Below are 19,624 nucleotides of genomic sequence, written 5' to 3'. Positions count from 1 at the left end.
TTCACATGCCTGTCCATTCAAACCGCTGACATCCGAAAAAGTGGGGGGTGGCCATGAAAGTCTGCATACCCCTGAGGATGAAAGCAAAGTGCTGGAAACACATTACTAGACTAACCGTAGCATATGACTTGTATGTATAAAACGCACACTTAGGGCCATATTCAATTTGAAGCGAAAAGTCCGTTGTCGGCCTTTGCCGTCATCGGAGGTTTTCAGGTCGGAAACTTATGGTGCTCGTCCCCGCGATTCCCCGTATTTAATTTCAAATCAACGAAAACAGGACCCGACGAAAAGGAATTCATCGAAAAGTCCTGTAATTTTTGGGGAAATCAGCCTGACACCCCCCAAAACATGCTGCCATGGGGGTTCACCATGGGTACCCCCGAAAAGCCCTGCTAAAGGTATTTGGGGTCTTAAATCGTCTCAATAGGTGCTATTTAGCGTATTTGGGTAAGTGGTGAAGAATAGCATTTAGCAATTAAAAAAAAAAATTAAATAAGTAGACCCATCAAATTTGGGGTACATGAAAATGGGTTTGAGCATATTTTGCAGTGGCTAATGTGAACTTTTAAAAATCGTGAAAAATCCACCTGCCGCAAGCACCTGCAATAAAAAAACAGCTGGGGCATACTTGGGGACCCCCCGGAGTCTATTTAGCTAGTTTAAACGTTTGTTCCAACTTTTTTTTTTTCGCTCCCAAAATGAAAGTACCTTTTTTGGGGTGTCCTGTGCTACTTTTAAAAAAATGCTTGACACAGATAACCTTTGGGGGTCTGTTCAAGGGGTGCAGTGTGGTTTTTTGGACGTTTACACCCCAAAACCCCAATTCTGCACTTTTTTTCGCCACCTATTCATAGGGGATACTTTTCGCTGGGTCTGATGCATTGAGTTTTCGCTCCGGTGAAAAGACGGGAAAATTGAATATGGGACAAAGTCTATTCTGCGAAAATGACGTCATCGACCAAAAAAGTATCGCCGAGAACGGCTTTTCGCTCCAAATTGAATATGGCTCTTAGGTGTCTATTAGAACATTTGCCGCCAAAAAACATGGTCACAAAAAAATTTACTTAACATCTTGTATATCCCTAAATCTGGCACATCAGAAAAAAGACAAAAACTACAAAAAAAACACCCACAAGAGACAACGTTTGTGCAATATGAACCACTGTCAGTAAGGCTATAAAACCCACTGCTAGAAAATACACCAAGGACGTCCAGGACTGTTTAGTTACAGTAGTGTGAAGGTGACTACACACTAGAAGATGTGTTCACGATACGATATTGTGAGCTATTTCCCTTGAACTCTCCCCGGCACTACAGGACACGATATGGTGCTAAAAAGTGTCCAATCTGACTTCAGATCTACCGTGCACAAAATCGTGTATGGTATTGGCAAATCTTGCCTGCAGTAGGGAACAACTGAAGATGCAATGTACGACCATCGTGAGTGGACATATTTTACACGATTTGTCGTTCTGATGCGTCGAAATCGGGTGAATCGTGTAAAATATTGTCTAGTGTGTATGCACCTTAACACACTGTCTTGTAGTTCTCAAGTAGTTGTGCAAACAATTTAAGTCGACTGAAACCGATAACAGACGCAACTCAGCTCTTCATTATATAGGAAGATATTAATTCAAACCATGGAAACTGCCTTAAAGCTCCTTTTCTGCACAAACTTTCATCTTTGTGGTAACTAAAACAAAAAACAATCATAAGAACTGCATAAATAATAACACTTTATTCTATATTATAACAAAAGCAATAGTAGACTAGCTGAAAACTCTGCTTAGCTGTAAAAAAAAGTACAGCAGCAATTTCTGTGGACAAAAAAAAACTGGAAGAAAATCACTATAAAACAGTGTGTATGCGATACAAGGGGCAAAATGCTTCACTAAATGAGACCAGAGTAGCTCTAATATGGTTAATGTAGGGGTTGGGATCAATATATCAGTGTGGATTGAGACCAACATCTTTTCAGTATCCAGCTCTCTTCAATAAACATGTTTTATTATTACTACCAATAGCTATTCACACCACATGTGGGAAACATAAGGAGCCACCTTAAAGTGTATCATAAATCCAAAAAAATCACAACATTGTCTATAATAAGAGTTTTCCTATAACAGAGGGGGGGGGGGGGGGATGTATTAAGCCTTTAAGAGATACAAAGTGAGTAGTTGCTCAAAGCAACCAATCAGCTTCTGTCAATTATCTAGCACAGTTTTTGAAATGACAGTTAGAAGCTGATTGGTTGCTTTGGTCAGTCACTCCAGTTTCGCTCTCTTCGTGGCTTGTTACATCTCTTCTACAGTGTATAAAACAGGAACACCGCTGTACATTTCTTATTCACTATACAAACTAATTCAATCTAATTTTAACCCTACAAGAGCGTTTCTCATATGTCCCTAAGACACGCACAGAATGCCACAGGCCTCAGATGCCACAGGCTGCCCCAAACACAATAAAGACAGCTGAAAAGGTAAATGACAGACAAACTTCAAACAAATGTCCAGCACAAACAAACAGATATGTACAGACTATACAGTGTAATGGTGACATTTAGAATTGTGGTACTGGGTACAACGAAGGCACAGTGTATAGAATAATGGTGTGGTTAGTTGCTGAGGTTCCCCTACAACCAGTGCTAAGACCTAAGGGAACTGTAATCACCCATCGCTTGCATTTCAAAAATATCAGGTATGGTGGCCATACGTAAAGCTGCAGCCATTTTTCTACATTACTTCATATGACAACGCAATGAGAAAACATCTTCAAATGTACAAAGAATGCACAAAGCACAGAGTTTCTGATTACTCCAACTGCTTTGTGTATACAATACCAGCTTGTGGACTGGGTCGGGCATTGTCTAGTAAAGCACAGCAGCCGTAAAGTGACCTTCAGAAAATGTAAGGCATAAAGCATACCAAACATTTCCATTCGTACTATCCAATGTATCAAACAAGAACATGGAGTGCCTTTTATTCTTTATCTGGACATGTGGGTGCAGGGGCACAGTATATATATCTTCAGTAATATGATCGCACCAGATGGCTGTTACATTATGCAAACCCATCAAGTGGAACATCAAATAAAGATCGCATAATATAAGTATGTCAAACCAAAACACAACTTCAGGGTTTTAAGCCCAGGTTATGGATTGTGTTACAATCAAGTCTCTGTTTGTAAATGGCATTGCTCTCCATCTGTACATAATATCAATCTGTGATCGGTACCTCTCCATAGAGGACAATTCATCATATTACATAAGGCAGTGGTTCTCAAAAAGTTTTGAATCACAGCGCCCTAGAGCATCAGCATTTTTTAAGGCACCTCTAGGCCAAATGTTTCTGATAGAGTAATTCGGCAAAAAATGTTACATTAAGTAAATTGTGCTCATCAGTCACATTAACCACAAATAGTGTGACTTGGTCCTGGGCAATCAACCGGCGGCAGTAATACAAGTGCCCTGTGGGATCCAATTTGGGAACCAGTGAAAGTATAAACACCGCTCACAATTAGCACACTGCAATGAGAGGAATGCAGTCTGTATGAAGCTCTAGATACATGACCTGATGGACATCAGCTGCCTAACATACTTTAAAGAAAACTCAGGAATAAGACTACTGCCTGATAAAATTGTGGAAAAGGTCAACAGACCTCTGTCAAAAACAAAAAGAATCATCCATTTACAGGGAGCCATGTGGACCGGTAATTACTAACACAATTAGTATACAAATTATGATGCTCAACTAGCTGTCCATCTCCTGTTCATGGAACAATCCAAGATTAGCTCAGTGTCATCCAGCAAATATTTAATTAGGGGTAATAAGACCGTTTTAATATTTCCAAATCAAACCTTTTATTAGGTCGCTTCCAGAGGAAAGCTTTTTGACAAAACTGACCATCTTTGAAGCATTGCAGACATTTAAACAATGGTGTGAATGTAAAACCATGATTGTAGCTGTGAAGAGATATCTTTCATGTGATTAAGGGGCGGAAGAGGCATCTACTGACAACAAAACAGGTCAGTCCTTTTAAAAAGAATTTTGAAGGTCTAAACACGATCACAAGGGAAACGATAAGTATATTTATTGCAACATTTGGACAGATTAAGTCTGTGTGTAATTTGCTGCTGTTAATGGCCATGATTCAATTCAAATCGATGCTGAATAGCTGGGGGAGGGAGCTCCCGAAACTATTCTATTAAGAACGATGTTAACTTTGTCAGGCAGCTGTTAAGTCGGAGAACGCCGGTTTTCGCGACTTAACCTGGGTGTTTAGTCACGAGAACCGGCATCCTCTAATTAAGGTGCTGGCCGCGAGGCCTTTAGCGCCACGCTAAGCCGGCAAACAGCTGCTCGGCCAGCACATTAGTAGGATTTCTCTTCGCACCCTCAGGAGGGTGCAAGAAGAAATCCTTTAGTCGGACCAAACAGTGCGCTGAATTGAATTGCTCTGGGAAGTCCCTCCCGGGGCTATTCAGCATCCCGCTCAATTGAATCGCAGGGCAGGGCAGCTATAGCATTGGGGGTTACTAGTACAATGGATACTCAGCATCACAGAGCTACTGCATACACAAAATAAGTGATATTATAGTGCTGTGTTAGGATCATCTATCTAACCATAAATACCCTGAAATAGGGTTGTTTTTATTTTTTTAATAAAGAGGCAGTGGCAGAAAGATGGGTACCAAGATACACTTATGTAGTTACAACATAATAACCCACCCCAAAAATATTATATTGCAAAAACACCACAACACAAGTAACATGATAGCTTGTACATATTGTGCTCTATGTAACATTAATCAAATTATTCTACTACCTCTACTTGGCACCCATGGCTGGAATTCAAGTCCTCAAGTAATGGCTGCTGTCTGAGCCCATTTATCCATCTCCCCCTCCACGGTTGTCTTTTCTATTTGCATTTTTGGGTTCCCAACTCCCCCCCCCTTCTTCCCTCCCCTTAAGTCCCATCCCCTCCTTTTTGTGTGTTGTTTCCCGATACTTTGTATTAAGCTGTATAGTTTGTGTGCTATGATTCGGATATATTTTTATGACTAGTCTCTGTTGTCTGTGGGTTTTTTTTACTCCACCTTTTGATGCTCTGTCTTTGATTATTTTGTAATCTAGTTAAAAAAAAAAAATATATATATATATATATGATAGATAGATAGATAGATAGATAGATAGATAGATAGATAGATAGATAGATAGATAGATAGATAGATATCTCACCTTGCAGCACCAGGGTCTCAGGTGAGTGATGGCGAAGATTGAGGAGGTTTATTTGTGAAGAAGTGAAGAACTTAGAGAAGTGGACCAGTTGCCCATGGCATCCAATTAGCTTTGAAGGAGCATTTATCAAGTACAGTCTGTAAAATAATAGGTAGGAGCTGAATGGTTGCCATGGGCAACTTCTCCACTTTTCTAAGTTTTTCACTGCTTGATAAATAAACCCCTCAGGCTCATACTGCCCAGCATTATGTTCTACACCTGTAGACAATTCCTATAGGGAGGTGTGGTTGGAAACAATTTTCATGTTAGAGAGAGCGACTAGAATTCTACTTTAGGTTTTGAAAATGAGCCAGTTCACAATTACCTGTTTGAGGTGATCTTTAAGCAGAGTGAGACATAACACATTATTATTATTATTATTATTATTAACCTGCTGTGATAGAGTAGGTGGTCAGCAGAATAACCTCACCCTCTCCCACATATTAGCAGTCCCTGAATGTTTCTGAGAAAATACTACGCCTTAAATTACTGACTATAGAATCTGGCTCTTCTCAGCAGCCTTTTGTGCTACAGAAACTTTTACTTTTGTTTTAAATGTTTATCTTTTCTATGAATAGATATAGTATGCGGCATTGAAGATCCTAGTCCACAAAAACAAAAGGGTACATTTAGTAAATGGCAGTTTTATAATACATGGGTTTTTTGACGGTGTACAACAATTTTTTTTTCTAAAAAACTTAGATCTTGTGTGAAATTGCCATTTAGTTAATGAAACCCCAAAATTCTAAAAATTGATCAGTATAATGTACCTATTGTGTACCATTTAAAGCAGCAATTCAATATTTTCTTTTGCAGCGCTAACTAATGGGCACTTGATGTAGCAATTCAATTGTTTTTGGGCGCATAATATCTCGCTTGTTGTGCCCAATTAGACCGGGTATAGCCGCGCAATAAGGTTACACACAACTAGAGTCCTGATTTGCACGCCCAAACCAGGGACTTCTCACATTTCTGATCACCACCTCAGTAGGGTGCGGCAGAAACATGTGGTCCCACGGCTATTCGCACTACAATGGAACAACAATTGAATTGCTCCGTCAGGCGCCCACTAGTAGCAGCCACGGGGACTAGCAACTGAATTCCCCCTTAATGTATATAGTCTTTACAAAGGAATTAAGGGCCTGATTCAGAGATGAACACTGTGATCGCAGCAGTGTTTTCGTACACAACGCAGCTGTGAAAATATGCTTTTTGCAAAGATCGCCCGAGTATAAAAGACAGTCACTGCTGCCTTCTAACCTGCATGTGCCGACGCATACCTGTGTAAATATTGGTAACATTGACGCACATCAACAGCCACCTTGCCCTTGCGGCAGGTCTGACCTGCCGCAGGGAGCTTTTCTGACACGCAGAGCTGCACATGCAATCACAGTGGCTAATTTATGCATGCCCATGAAACTGCATTCAAACGGACAGGCACGCCTGTGTTTTTCAGGCCACCCCTCCAAACGCTGACAGCCTGTCACTCACTTTGCGATGGATTCCTCTGTGCGTCTGTAATCACTGCGCAGACGCAGTGCGGCTTATACGCATGCGTGATGGCAAACAATCGCTCGATCTGCGTGCATAATCGCCTTTGCGTTCATTTCTGAATCAGGCTCTAAGTTTATAGTGGATATAAAGGGGGTGGAGTAACCACATCTAAAGCGAAATAGAATTGCTTTTGGGCACCCAATCTCCAGTCTAAAGTGACCTGGAACTATCCAATTGTTTATGCGAGTTGGCGTGAGTTCCTCAGCCACCCATTATATCTGCTCACACTCTCCTGAGGAGGCAAACTAAGTCCACGAATAGTCAGACTTTTGGAAGCCAAAACTTCTTTTTTGGCAGTGCGCCCATTACTTTGCATGGGTTTAGCCAATTTAACACAGTTCATTCCATGCTATATATTCATTCCTTTGTCACTTCTGATCAAAACTTCTGATAACATTTCACAACCTGCTTACACAGGATTTCTTGGGTGGAACCAACACTCTTTGGAAAGTAGCTTGTCCATTGCCTGAATGACAGAATATCCTTAAGAATATAGGAAACGATGTAGAGGTGGAAGCAAATCAGCCGCAATTACGCCAGCATTGCGTGCGCTGAACTGTATATTGACTCTGCTACACAGACTATATATATATATATATATATATATATATATATATATATATATATTACACACAGGTCCATAAATATTGGGACATTGACAGAATTTTCAGATTTTGGCCTCTACTCACCACCACAATGGTTTTGAAATGAAACAAACAAGATGTGCTTTAACTGCAGACTTTCAGATTTAATTTGAGGGTAATTACATCCAAATCGGGTGAACGGTGTAGGAATTACAACAGTTTCTATATGTGCCTCCCACTTTTTAAGGGGCCAAAAGTAATGGGACTACCAACTCAAAAGCTATTTCATGGACAGGTGTGGGCTATTGCCTCGTTATTTCATTTTCAATTAAGCAGGTAAAAGGTCTGGAGTTGATTCTAGGTGTGACATTTGCATTTGGAATCAGTTGCTGTCGACTCTCAATACGAGATCCAAAGAGCTGTCACTATCAGTGAAGCAAGCCATCATTAGGCTGAAAAATCAAAACAAACCCATCAGAGAGATAGCAAAAACATTAGGTGTGGCCAAATCAACTGTTTGGAACATTCTTAAAAAGAAAGAACGCACCGGAGAGCTCAGCAACGCCAAAAGACCCGGAAGACCACGGAAAACAACTGTGGTGGATGACAGAAGAATTATTTCCCTGGTGAAGAAAAACCCCTTCACAACAGTTGGCCAAATCAAGAACACTCTCCAGGAGGTAGATGTATATGTGTCAAAGTCAACAATCAAGAGAAGACTTCACAAGAGTGAATATAGAGGGTTCACCACAAGATGCAAACCATTGATGAGCCACAAAAAACAGGAAGACCAGATTAGAGTTTGCCAAACAACATCTAAAAAAGCCATTACAGTTCTGGAACAACATCCTATGGACAAATGAGACAAAGATCAACTTGTACCAGAGTGATGGGAAGAGAAGAGTATGGAGAAGGAAAGGAACTGCTCATGATCCAAAACATACCACCTCATCATTGAAGCATGGTGGTGGTAGTGTCATGGCGTGGGCATGTATGGCTGCCAATGGAACTGGTTCCCTTGTATTTATTGATGATGTGAATTCTGAAGTGTTTCAGGCAATATTATGCCTATATTCAGTCAAATGCTTCAGAACTCATTGGATGGTGCTTCACAGTGCAGATGGACAATGACCCGAAGCATACTGCAAAAGCAACCAAAGAGTTTTTTAAGGCTAAAAAGTGGAATGTTATGCAATGGCCAAGTCAATCCCCTGACCTAAATCCGATTGTGCATGCATTTCACTTGATGAAGACAAAACTGAAGGGAAAATGCCCCAAGAATAAGCAGGAACTGAAGACATTTGCAGTAGAGGCCTGGCAGAGCATCACCAGGGATGAAACCCAGCGTCTGGTGATGTCTATGCGTTCCAGACTTCAGGCTGTAATTGCCTGCAAAGGATTTGCAACAAAGTATTAAAAAGTGAAAGTTAGATTTAGGATTTTCCCATTACTTTTGGCTCCTTAAAAAGTGGGAGGCACATATAGAAACTGTTGTAATTCCTACACCGTTCACCTGATTTGGATGTAATTACCCTCAAATAAAATCTGAAAAGTCTGCAGTTAAATCACATCTTGCTTGATTCATTTCAAACCCATTGTGGTGGTGAATAGAGGCCAAAATATGAAAATTGTGTGTGTGTGTGTGTTTTTCGGTTCTACTCGGTTCCGTCCGGATAAAAAAAAACGAATCTTATTGGCTATCCAAAACTCGTGACAGCTGATACCCAATAAGATTCGGTTTTTAAATCAGAACAGAACCGAGTAGAACCGAATCCGCTCACCCCTAATATATATATATATATATATATATATATATATATATATATATATATATATATATATATATATGTAGAAAAATGCGTCTCAACACAGGGGTATGCTACCGACGTTTCGGAGCCATTTATTGCTCCATCATCAAGGTCACAGATGCAATACGAACAGCATATATATATACGTACACCTCACCTCAGTGGAATCACATGTTCCCGCGTCCGGCTCAGAGTCGTATCATAGTGACGTCAACCAGCCACTGCTAGCACCCACGTGTCAGGCAACAGACGCTGGATAGAGGTGGCGTTCCCAGGGTGAGTCACCGTTACCTAGACAACGAGCATAAGCAAAATGCCTCTGCCCGATCTGTCTAGGACGGGCTCTCATCCCAGCCACGTCATCCCACACCTCCAACATACCACGCCCACATGAGTACCGCCAGCCGTGAACCTGGTTGCCTACACCACAACGGACCGCCTATCCAGACAGCCGGGAACAGTGTATCCACACAGACAAACATACATATAAGTAACATCATACAATGGCATGAAGAACATATACAGTTATTTATAAACACCTATATAGAAAACCCTTGCTAATGAAAAATAGTTATAAGAAAACTCCTATCAACAATAAATATACATGATCATGTGCCAAAAGCTCTTCGAGGTGGTAATAGATCACTCAAGCTTCTACAGTGTGAGGCGCGGTGGATCTATAGGTTGGACTCCCTGGCGCCACAGGGTTTGAACGAGAATCTCGGTCTCCACTGCTTTCTGTAATTGATTATTTGTAGCTATGGTTGTGATATGGGTTAATCCTTAGGTTTTTTGGAAGTAGGATTTTTTATACAAGCTATGCATCATTGACATAGGTACATTATTGCTATAACTATATGATCTATTTGGTGACTTTATGGTCGTTCTTTATACTGAGATAAGACTTTGTGTATGGGACAGAGATATATGGGTCCCTTGATTATGTTAAGGTACTTATACGCTAGAATTTATGTCGATGTATCTGGTTATTATATAATGGGTACACTGGGCTAGTATATTTATTGTTGATAGGAGTTTTCTTATAACTATTTTTCATTAGTAAGGGTTTTCTATATAGGTGTTTATAAATAACTGTATATGTTCTTCGTGCCATTGAATGATGTTACTTATATGTATGTTTATGTCTGTGTGGATACACTGTTCTCGGCTGTCTGGATAGGCGGTCCGTTGTGGTGTAGGCAACCAGGTTCACGGCTGGCGGTACTCATGTGGGCGTGGTATGTTGGAGGTGAGGGATGACGTGGCTGGGATGAGAGCCCGTCCTAGACAGAGATCGGGCGGAGGCATTTTGCTTATGCTCGTTGTCTAGGTAACGGTGACTCACCCTGGGAACGCCCCCTCTATCCAGCGTCTGATGCCTGACACGTGGGTGCTAGCGGTGGCTGTTTAACGTCACTCGGATGCGACTCTGAACTGGACGCGGGAACATGCGATTCCACTGAGGTGAGGTGTACGTATATATATGTGCTGTTTGTATTGCATCTGTGAGCTTGATGATGGAGCAATAAATGGCTCCGAAACGTCGGTAGCATACCCCTGTGTTGAGACGCATTTTTCTACCTGAGTGCCGCCGATGTGGATTGCATATTGGGACCTACTGGAGTTGGCCTCTGACGGAGGGCACCAGGGTTCTTTTGGTGTTTATTGCTGAGAGTGCCGCTCGATATGGAATTATATATACATACATATACACACACACACACACACACACACACACACACACACACACACACACGTGTAATTTTAAAGCTGTTATTAACAGCATGCACTAGCACCAGCCCTGTCATTGGGATTGATTCTATTCAACGCTAATTGAATAGTGCCGAGAGGGAGCTCCCGGAGCTATTCAAATCAGAGCACGAGAGCGGCATTCTCCGACAGAATTGCGCACTGAATTGAATCGTTCCGGGAGCTCCCTACCAGCGCTATTCAATTCGTGTTGAATTGAATCGAGCCCCTTGTTGCAACTAAGAAGAGATCCATCTGAAATTAGGTGGATTTCACAACTTAGTATAGCCTGCAATTCAAATGACACATTCTCACTAAACTTATGCTGGGTCGACAGACCGATCTACCGTCAGAGCTGCAGATCAGTAAGCTACACACATACCAATCAGTCGCTCGATATTCCTGGCCTGGCATTACAATTGGATGTCACAACAGTCATTTAAACTGTGATGTTATAGTCGCCCATCCCTGCAGCCAGTGTACGGGTGGTCGGTGTGTCGCCCATGCACACAGCCAGACATGCCGATATATCTACAGGATACATCACGATTGTCTGTGCTGCAGGGCCGACCAGAGATGTCTGAACGACTTCATTCACGGACATACCGGGTGTATGCACCCGCCAACGCACTCGCAATATATCTTGATCCAACGACATCAACAAGTGTGTCCCCAGCTTTGGCCTACTTGTTACTACAGATTTACACACATTCAGCCGCAAGTGGAGATGTAACTGAAACGTATGAGTGAATCGGTCAGATGCATGCACGCAGCTAATGGAACATGCTTAGTGCTAAAAATCGTCCACAGGACAAACTAGCATCCCACTGTGAATAAGACCTAAAGCCTTTGGGGCAAATTCAATTGAACAAGATGTTGAATAGCGACGGGAATGAGTTCCTGGAACTATTCAATTGTCCACACTGTTAATCCCGGCGCCGTAACCTGCATCGACTAAAGTGCAAGGCGCGATGGGGACAATTGAATTGCTTGGGGAACGGATTCCCGTCACTATTCAACATTGCGTTTAATTGAATGGCCCCCTTTAAGTGCATAAGTAAACGGTCCTCAGGCAGTGGGCACTAGGTAGACTTTAAATTAACACACAAAAATGCCTTGTAATTGTTTCTTAAAGGAAAATAATTTAAATCACTGGCATAAAACTATACAGATACTACACACAATCAAGATGACCAAACTGCTAAATTCAACTAAATAGCAGCCAAGTCCTGCAAAGAAACACACATTAGCATTAGGCCCAGCCCTGCTTCTACTATAGGATATACATCATAATGACAATTTTTTTTAAACTCACTTGAGCAGGATAAAAAGAAGTGAAGATAATATGATTTGTCTAGAAGGGTGCGGTTGGCTAGAATATCAACTATGCAAGTACAGAAGACATCACAAGACAAACATTATACAAAGAAAAAAAAAAAAAATACTGGTTTGCTTTGTGTGTAGCTAGCTGGATAAGTTGCTCTTCTCCATAGAGCTACGCACTGTCACACTTACCAATACCGCAACAATTTACATCCATTCTTTGGTCCGGACCAGTATGCAATTTGTTATGAACTAGTAATATCACTGAGGCATTGACTGACTGGAATCGGTATGAAATACTGCTGGCCCTCTGACGGGCAGTTCGAATCCCGGCAGCGGTAGGCCGACAGAAGCAGTGATCTCGGCAGCGGAAGCCAGACAGCGCTGGAAATCCCGATCGTCCGTAGGCAAGTAAAAACTAACCTAACCCTCCTTAGGGGTGCCTAACCCCAACCTCCCCCCCAAGTGCCTAAACCTAATCCCCCCTCTAAGTACCTAACCCCCCCTTCCCCCCTGCCTAATCTAAGTCCCCCAGGGGGGTGCCTAACCCTAAACCTCCCTACCCCTAGCCTAACCCTCCCGGGGGGGTGCCTAACCCTAAATCCCCCCCTGGGTGCCCTAAACCCCCTCCTCCTCCCCCACTCCCCGCGGCGCCCGGCGTTGGGAAAATGACAGGCGTCTAGATATAGACGCTTGTCATTTAACCCTCGCCGGGATAAAGCAGTCGGCTGTCAGGATTAAGACAGCCGGTTTCCCGATTGCATCCCGACTGACCTTTAGGAGGTAAGGGTTACTAGTGAACTGATACTCTTGTAAATTTCAGGCCTCCACAGTGTGCAAGAGACTGGTCAAACTATTTATGACTCCATCATACAACCCAAAAATTGGACAAGCGTGTCAGAACTCAAATTCAGCAGTGAGTGTCAGACAAATGTTGCCCATATTTGGCAGATCTGGTTGTTCGATCTGATACAATCTTGTCTGTACCATTTTTCAGCCTGCCCAACAGACAGTCAGGAACTAGAATGGAGGAGTATGGTTTCTGGGAGATCAGGAAGAAAGTTGCATGCGGTCATTGTAAGGTAGTGTCTACATTCCTTTCGCGGAGAGGACCCTGATGTCATCAGCTACTGTCCAACGTCATTCCCTACCATCCATGTTGACAAAGGGAGAATATAATCTTGTGGCGAACATAGCAAGCCGCCATGCCCGAAGCATGGAGCGCGGACAACTTTCTTCTCTAGGTGGACTTTATGAGCATGGAACCGCATTTCCGCCCTCACTGCACATCTGGGTCCCTAGTGCGAAGGGGAAATAAGCTCAATCGCCATTGTAAGTCGCATGTCTAAATAAAGAGCATTCTGCCCTCACATTAATTAGCATTTGTCCCTCACAACACAATTTACAATACTTACAGTATTGTTAATAATGTATTTCCTGCTGCTGGCTTTACTACTGGCTAGAGGTTAAAGCAGATGTACACTGTAAATGCTTGTAACTACCAGGCCCCACTTGCCATCAGTCTGACACAGTCATTTGGGAGATCTGGCTCTCAGGAAGAGCAGTCTGTAAGCAGTGATGTCAGGACCAGGATTCAGACTGTCCCGTGTCATAGGATGGTGTGAGGAAGGCTGATTCTATGGCAGGGAACCTGCAGGACTACTGCTAAGGGGGGAATTTCTAAAACAAAAAACGACTAATAAGCAGGGTAGTGTCACAAAGGTGCTTGGTGCACTCATTTGCCTTTAGCCTCAATAACGAATGTACTGTCTCTTCGATCATCAGTGCTACACACTTGTAAAACAATGTATGATGCATTCCAGCATATGAACAAGGCAGTTACTTCCACTTCACTTTCACTACTAAATACCATATCATTTAGTGATCAAGTTGTACATTTAAATTGCAAGGTCAAATAGCGCCCACATGGCACTAACCTTATAGATATTTTTTATGAACAGAAAGCGGGTATGTGTAAAAAAGGAGAAATATACAATTATATTATATTATTAGTACGCAAGGCCTTGTAGACAGTGGTTAAACCCGAAATATTACTAGCAGGTAAAATGCATTACTGGAATGCCAGTGACTTCCCAACGCTAGTAAAAACATAGGCCATAGATCTTCAGTACTAATAATAGAAAAAAAAACAAATGCAACAATAGTGGGTACCTGGCCTAAAGGCAAGAGACATGGACAATAGAGACTCACTAAACTAGAGGGGGCATTTCGGTTTAAGACCCACAAGCTGAGTATAATGCTGTCACAGTGAAGGTAGTGTGCACTAGATATACAGAGATACTGTATGTACTTCCTTCAGGAGGTGCCATGATTATTACCAATAGATAATAGAAGTTATAAGAGATGGATCTAAACTAGATTATAAACTCACATTAAACAGAGCTTAGAAGATAAGCAACATTTCCAGCAAGTTGATGTTTGAAAACAATTGAATACGAGACCAACTTATTGACCACGAAGGCCCGAAACAAACATCTCTGCAGGAGCTCAGATCAACAGGACCTCCAAATCCAAGCTGTTTGAACACGTAAAATATTATAAGATATGATATTCTCAGGAATATGTAAACATTATTCATTTATTATTGCCACCTCTTGTGGCAGTATACTTGACACACTTATTTTTGATTCCCCCATTGACTTCAATCTGTGTTGTAGTAGGTACTTGTGTAAAGCGGAGTACACACATCCCAGCATGCATTGCCACAGTTTTGCTATTTGACCATTCTAAAACTGTTGCAGGACTTTCTGGGATGTGTAGTTCAACAACAGCTGGAGAGTCGTTTATTGCCCACCCCTACACTAAACGGGGTGTACCCAGCGATGCGATAGATGACTGCACGGGTGACGGGCCGACATATCGGGCAGCCAGTACACATTAGACGATCCGGTGCCCGATATGTCGGCACCAGCCGCATTCCGCTGCATGGGGTCATCAGTTCCGACCTATCGATGCGACTGACGACCAAACAGGAGCCTGCATGGGCCAACATAGTGCATACACATTAGCAGATTTTGACAATATGTTGGCCCGATCAGTCGAATCGGACTAAGGACCTCATTCAGAGCTGGTCGCACACAGCGTGCGGTCGGTCTGAAGAGGGGAGGACGTCTTGAATTTTCAAGACGTCCTCCTTTGCGGTGGTAAGGATGTGGGTTAATACCCACAGCCTTACGACCGCCTAAGGTGATGGTCGCGATGGTCAAGACCATCGCGACCATCGGGGCTTACGACGAGACCCTAGGGTAGGGTCTCCCTTGTCGTAAGCCCCGGAGAACTTTTGGCTCTGTCTGAGCCGGAAGCTCTCCACTGACATTACTAGTGATGTCAGTGGGGTCTCCCCCAAACGGCAGGCGCCACCCCCCCCCAGCCCGCCTTCCAAAAGGGGCGAGCTGTCAATCAACATCGACAGCTCGCCCCCTTTGGATCGAGATCCGCTACGACCGACGCTGTCGGTCGTAGCGGGTCTCACGCATGCGGACGACGGCGCCGTCGTGCGCATGCTCTGTGGGGGGCCATCGACCCGGTCCAAGCGCATCGGCGCTAACGACCGGGTCTGAATGACCCCCTAAATATCGTCTCATTTGTACCTACCTTTATATTGCTTAGAACCAGAATTCAATTCAGTGCAATGGCAGTGATGTGCCATTTTGGAACAGCACATCACATCCATCCACTTCGCAAGTTTTCCATCATACCGCATAGAGGTGCACAGGAAAACTTGTAATTTCGGCAGTACCTTATGTAGCAGACATGTGCAGCAGAGCATTGCGGCAATGTCAAGCAGCACATCGCTTAAGATTTAATTACCCTAGACTTGGCTACGTAACTGCTATAATTACCTTCCTACGGCATCAATTTTTTTACGTTTTTATGTCACTCAAGGGAGACAGAGCATTTTAGAAAAGCTGTGACCACAAATGCAGCATCTTCTCAGCAGCATCCCACTACACTGAATCCTGACCGTAAACCGAATTTAAATGGCTCAGAATAAGATTTAAAAAAAAAAAAAAAAAAAAAAACAGAGGCCCTTAAAAGAAATGGCTAGATTTAGATTTAATCACTGAGATTTTGCAAGAGTCATGCTGCATACACACGTAAAGATTTTCTGTCCAACCATCCAACTAGTTGATTGGTTGGAATGAACATCTGGTAAACGTATGGGAGTAAATGATGATCAGCAATTTGCTCCTATATGCCAGAAAACAGATGAATATAGACGTCAGACAAGTTTGTTAAATGTTTAATCTTAACAATTTGTTCAAACAACAGTTTTTGCCCATGTTCTGGCTTTGGGAGCAAATTGCTGATTGTCATTTGCTTTCATACCTTATCAGATTTTCATTCCAACCAATCATCTAGTTGGATGGTTGGACAGAAAAATCTATACGTGTGTATGCAGCTTCATACTTAATAAAAATCCTTGCAATTCAGGAGTATATTGCAAAGAATAATGGAGCATACACATTTGTCAGATCTGTCAGATGAATGATTTGACCAAAGATTTGAACGATTTTTGACTGCATTAAAATTAATGGAATCGTCCAAGTCAGACTGCAAACACATCAGATGTCAGATATAGTTAACTGACCATCGGGAACGTGCATCGTTCAGGCATGTCAGATTTTCCTTCAGATATTAACGATTTTTTAAATAGTTATCGTTCAGATCTGAAGAAAAATCTGACCGTGTGTATGCACCATAAGTCTAATAATTGCCCCAAATAAACACCATAGATTGTTTAAGATCATTTTGACAGCTGTTTGTGATTAGGAAACATCTAGGTACACAATATTTCTCCAAATCTAAAGTGGGTCAGTATTACATTCGAAAAGTATGTTTAAGTACAGGTGAGTCAGTTTCTCATTTGACTTGTTGTTTTGTCACAAGTGCAAATTATGCTTACTAATGCATCACGACGTTACAAGGAGGCCCCATTTAGGATCTAACCAATTGTTCTGTAAAATTAAGCAAACATAAGTCCTCTCCTTCACATAAAACAGAACAGTATCTAACAAGACTTCATCTACTTCTCTCAAGCAAACTTTGGGCGTTTGCTACATCTATCAAACAGAAATAACACAAATGCCTTTGAGAAGCACCTGAAAGAGACATAACTATTATAGGCTATAGATCTGATGACTGCCACAATGTTTGTATTCCAGGCCCCCAGTGGGCTCAGCAGAAGCAGCTGTAAGTGTAAATCTATACCATCACAGAAGGCATACATTTCCATTTTAAGGAAATTGAATCTCCTCTTTCCCAAGAGAAGCAAAAACTGTCCCTGAGCTCTACACTGCCAGAATAGACTGAAATCCAGTGTCTGCTCCTGGCCGAGAGCAGGGTCATCCCAAGACTAGCTGGACACCATGCAAACCTTTATAGCAAATGATTCCAGATTCCATTGATTACCTTGCCAGTCTTGTGATCAAACCAGACCAGCGCATGGTTCCTGGAGAGCACCTTGCAATCAAAGGTGGCATTATTTTGCGCAGGGCGGCAGCGCGCCACCGAGCGCCCAATCTTAACCGGCTCGTCCAAGTAGACATGCCGCTCCTGGAAAGGGTGCGAATTTGGGCGGCAGGTGAAGATTGCAAAGGCTGAAGGCATCTGGGTCAGCTGTGGTAGAGGTTCACTCCGAATGGAAACAAAGAGGGACAGGAAAATCCCTAATCCAAACTATCCACTGCTGGTCGTTACCAGACCGACAGATATTCCACTGCAAAGTGATCACCGATTCATAACACACCGGCCAAAAGGACTGTGGGTCAGTCTGCTAACTATCCTTCCAGTTCCACAGCCAATACCCCATACTGATCCCATCAAGGACCACCAGTAGCAAATAGAAAGTATTGGTCTCCAGGTATCCAGCTTTCAATCCATCTTAGGGAATGGAGCAGAAAGCAACATCTGCCAGCCTGGTGCCAACCCTGTGCCAATATCCAGACTCTGCACATCCACCCTTCCCAGTAATGGTGCAGTGGGTTTTCTGCCAGGCCAGTCAGAGAGTCGGGCAATGGGCAGGAAGGGATTCACAGCTACCCTGCATTGACATCCAGCGGACTGCCAGCCTCCATGCCCTGGCACAGGAGTGAGACGGGGGCAGGTGAGGAGGATCTGACAGGTGGGAGAGGTGCAGGCACACAGCTTAGAGAACGATCGGCATCTTCAGCACTGGCGGCAGGGGTGGAGGGGAAGGAAAGTCTGGGTGTAGGGGCCCTCCCCCGGAGACAGGCCCGAGTTTCCCCCGCTGCGGGAGTCCTGGGGCACGGCGGGGAGTTACGCGAGCAGCGGTGATGGGGTAACACCAGCTGTGACTCGGGGGGGAAGTTATCCAGCCGGGTACCGTGAAAGCTCCACCGACGCCCCTTCCAGGGAACGGAAACTCCTCGTTCGGCTTAGCGATCCGGCAGTTTAGTGGCCCGCAGCCCCTCCGAGATCCCCTTCCTCCCGCGCCGCCATATTGAATACGAGCGACCTCCCCGCAGAGCCGCACAGCACAGCAGCCGGCCTCCTGCGTCACCATAGCACGGGGCGGGGTCTGAGAGGCGGGGCGCCGCACTTAGCCAATCAGCAGCCTCCCATCGATTCGCCGGCCCACTCCAAACTGTCAAAGGGAGAGACCTCCCCCCGAGTGTGTGAGTGTGTGAAAGGGAGAGCGATCACCCAGTGCCGCCCTGCGGCCCCCCTGCCCGGTGACCGGAGCACTGTGACCCGACGTGGCCCGCTCATACTCGCGTACGTTTCTCCAATATCACGCCGCTTCTGCTTTTCCAACTTTTTACCCCTCGAACTGGAAAGACCCTGGTGTGAATTATGGTGGTTACAGAGCTATTGTACCCTTACCATCTTCATGATAGAGAAAGTTTTTTGTTTTTTTAATTTTTTTTTGCTTTAGTTTTGAGTGGAATTATTATTATTATTATTATTATTATTTCTGTAACAAAGCAAAATTGTGTTTTTGTATGTTCTCATGATGTAATATGCTGTCTTTCTGCAGCATATAACTGTATTTCACTTTTTCACATTTATTTTTTTGTTTACTTTCTACAAAGGAAGCCCCTGCTTTACTGGGACCCCCATATGCCAGCAGCACTAATGCCTTCATTGTAAATTGAATTTAAAAGAGCTGCTTTTCAGAGATCTTTGGCTTGCATGGACGCGTCCCTCCAAACAGACATGCAAAATTGGAACAAAATAAGCCACAGAGGGTTGGTATTTGCTGATGTATTACCGCCCATCTCAAGGTCTGCTATTTGCGGTCATCCCGCTGAAATGAGGATAGTTGGGTAGTATGTGTGTTGTA

General features: G+C 43.3%; 1 protein-coding gene across 3 annotated transcripts in view; it reads right to left on the bottom strand.

Moving 5' to 3' along the window:
- Positions 1 to 18,819, bottom strand: part of SLMAP (sarcolemma associated protein) — a 144,440-nt gene extending 125,621 nt beyond the window's left edge. For all 3 annotated transcript variants that reach the window (XM_088472687.1, XM_088472689.1, XM_088472688.1), the window contains exon 1: positions 17,731 to 18,819. In XM_088472687.1, the coding sequence (XP_088328813.1) occupies positions 17,731 to 17,928 (198 nt within the window). In that variant the 5' untranslated portion in view covers positions 17,929 to 18,819. The remainder of the gene's footprint in view (positions 1 to 17,730) is intronic.
- Positions 18,820 to 19,624: the final 805 nt, after the last annotated feature.

Source organism: Taudactylus pleione, unplaced genomic scaffold, assembly GCF_031769625.1.
Source record: "Taudactylus pleione unplaced genomic scaffold, aTauple2 ptg000128l, whole genome shotgun sequence".
NCBI lineage: Eukaryota > Metazoa > Chordata > Amphibia > Anura > Myobatrachidae > Taudactylus > Taudactylus pleione.
This window is presented reverse-complemented; position numbering and strand designations above follow the sequence as displayed.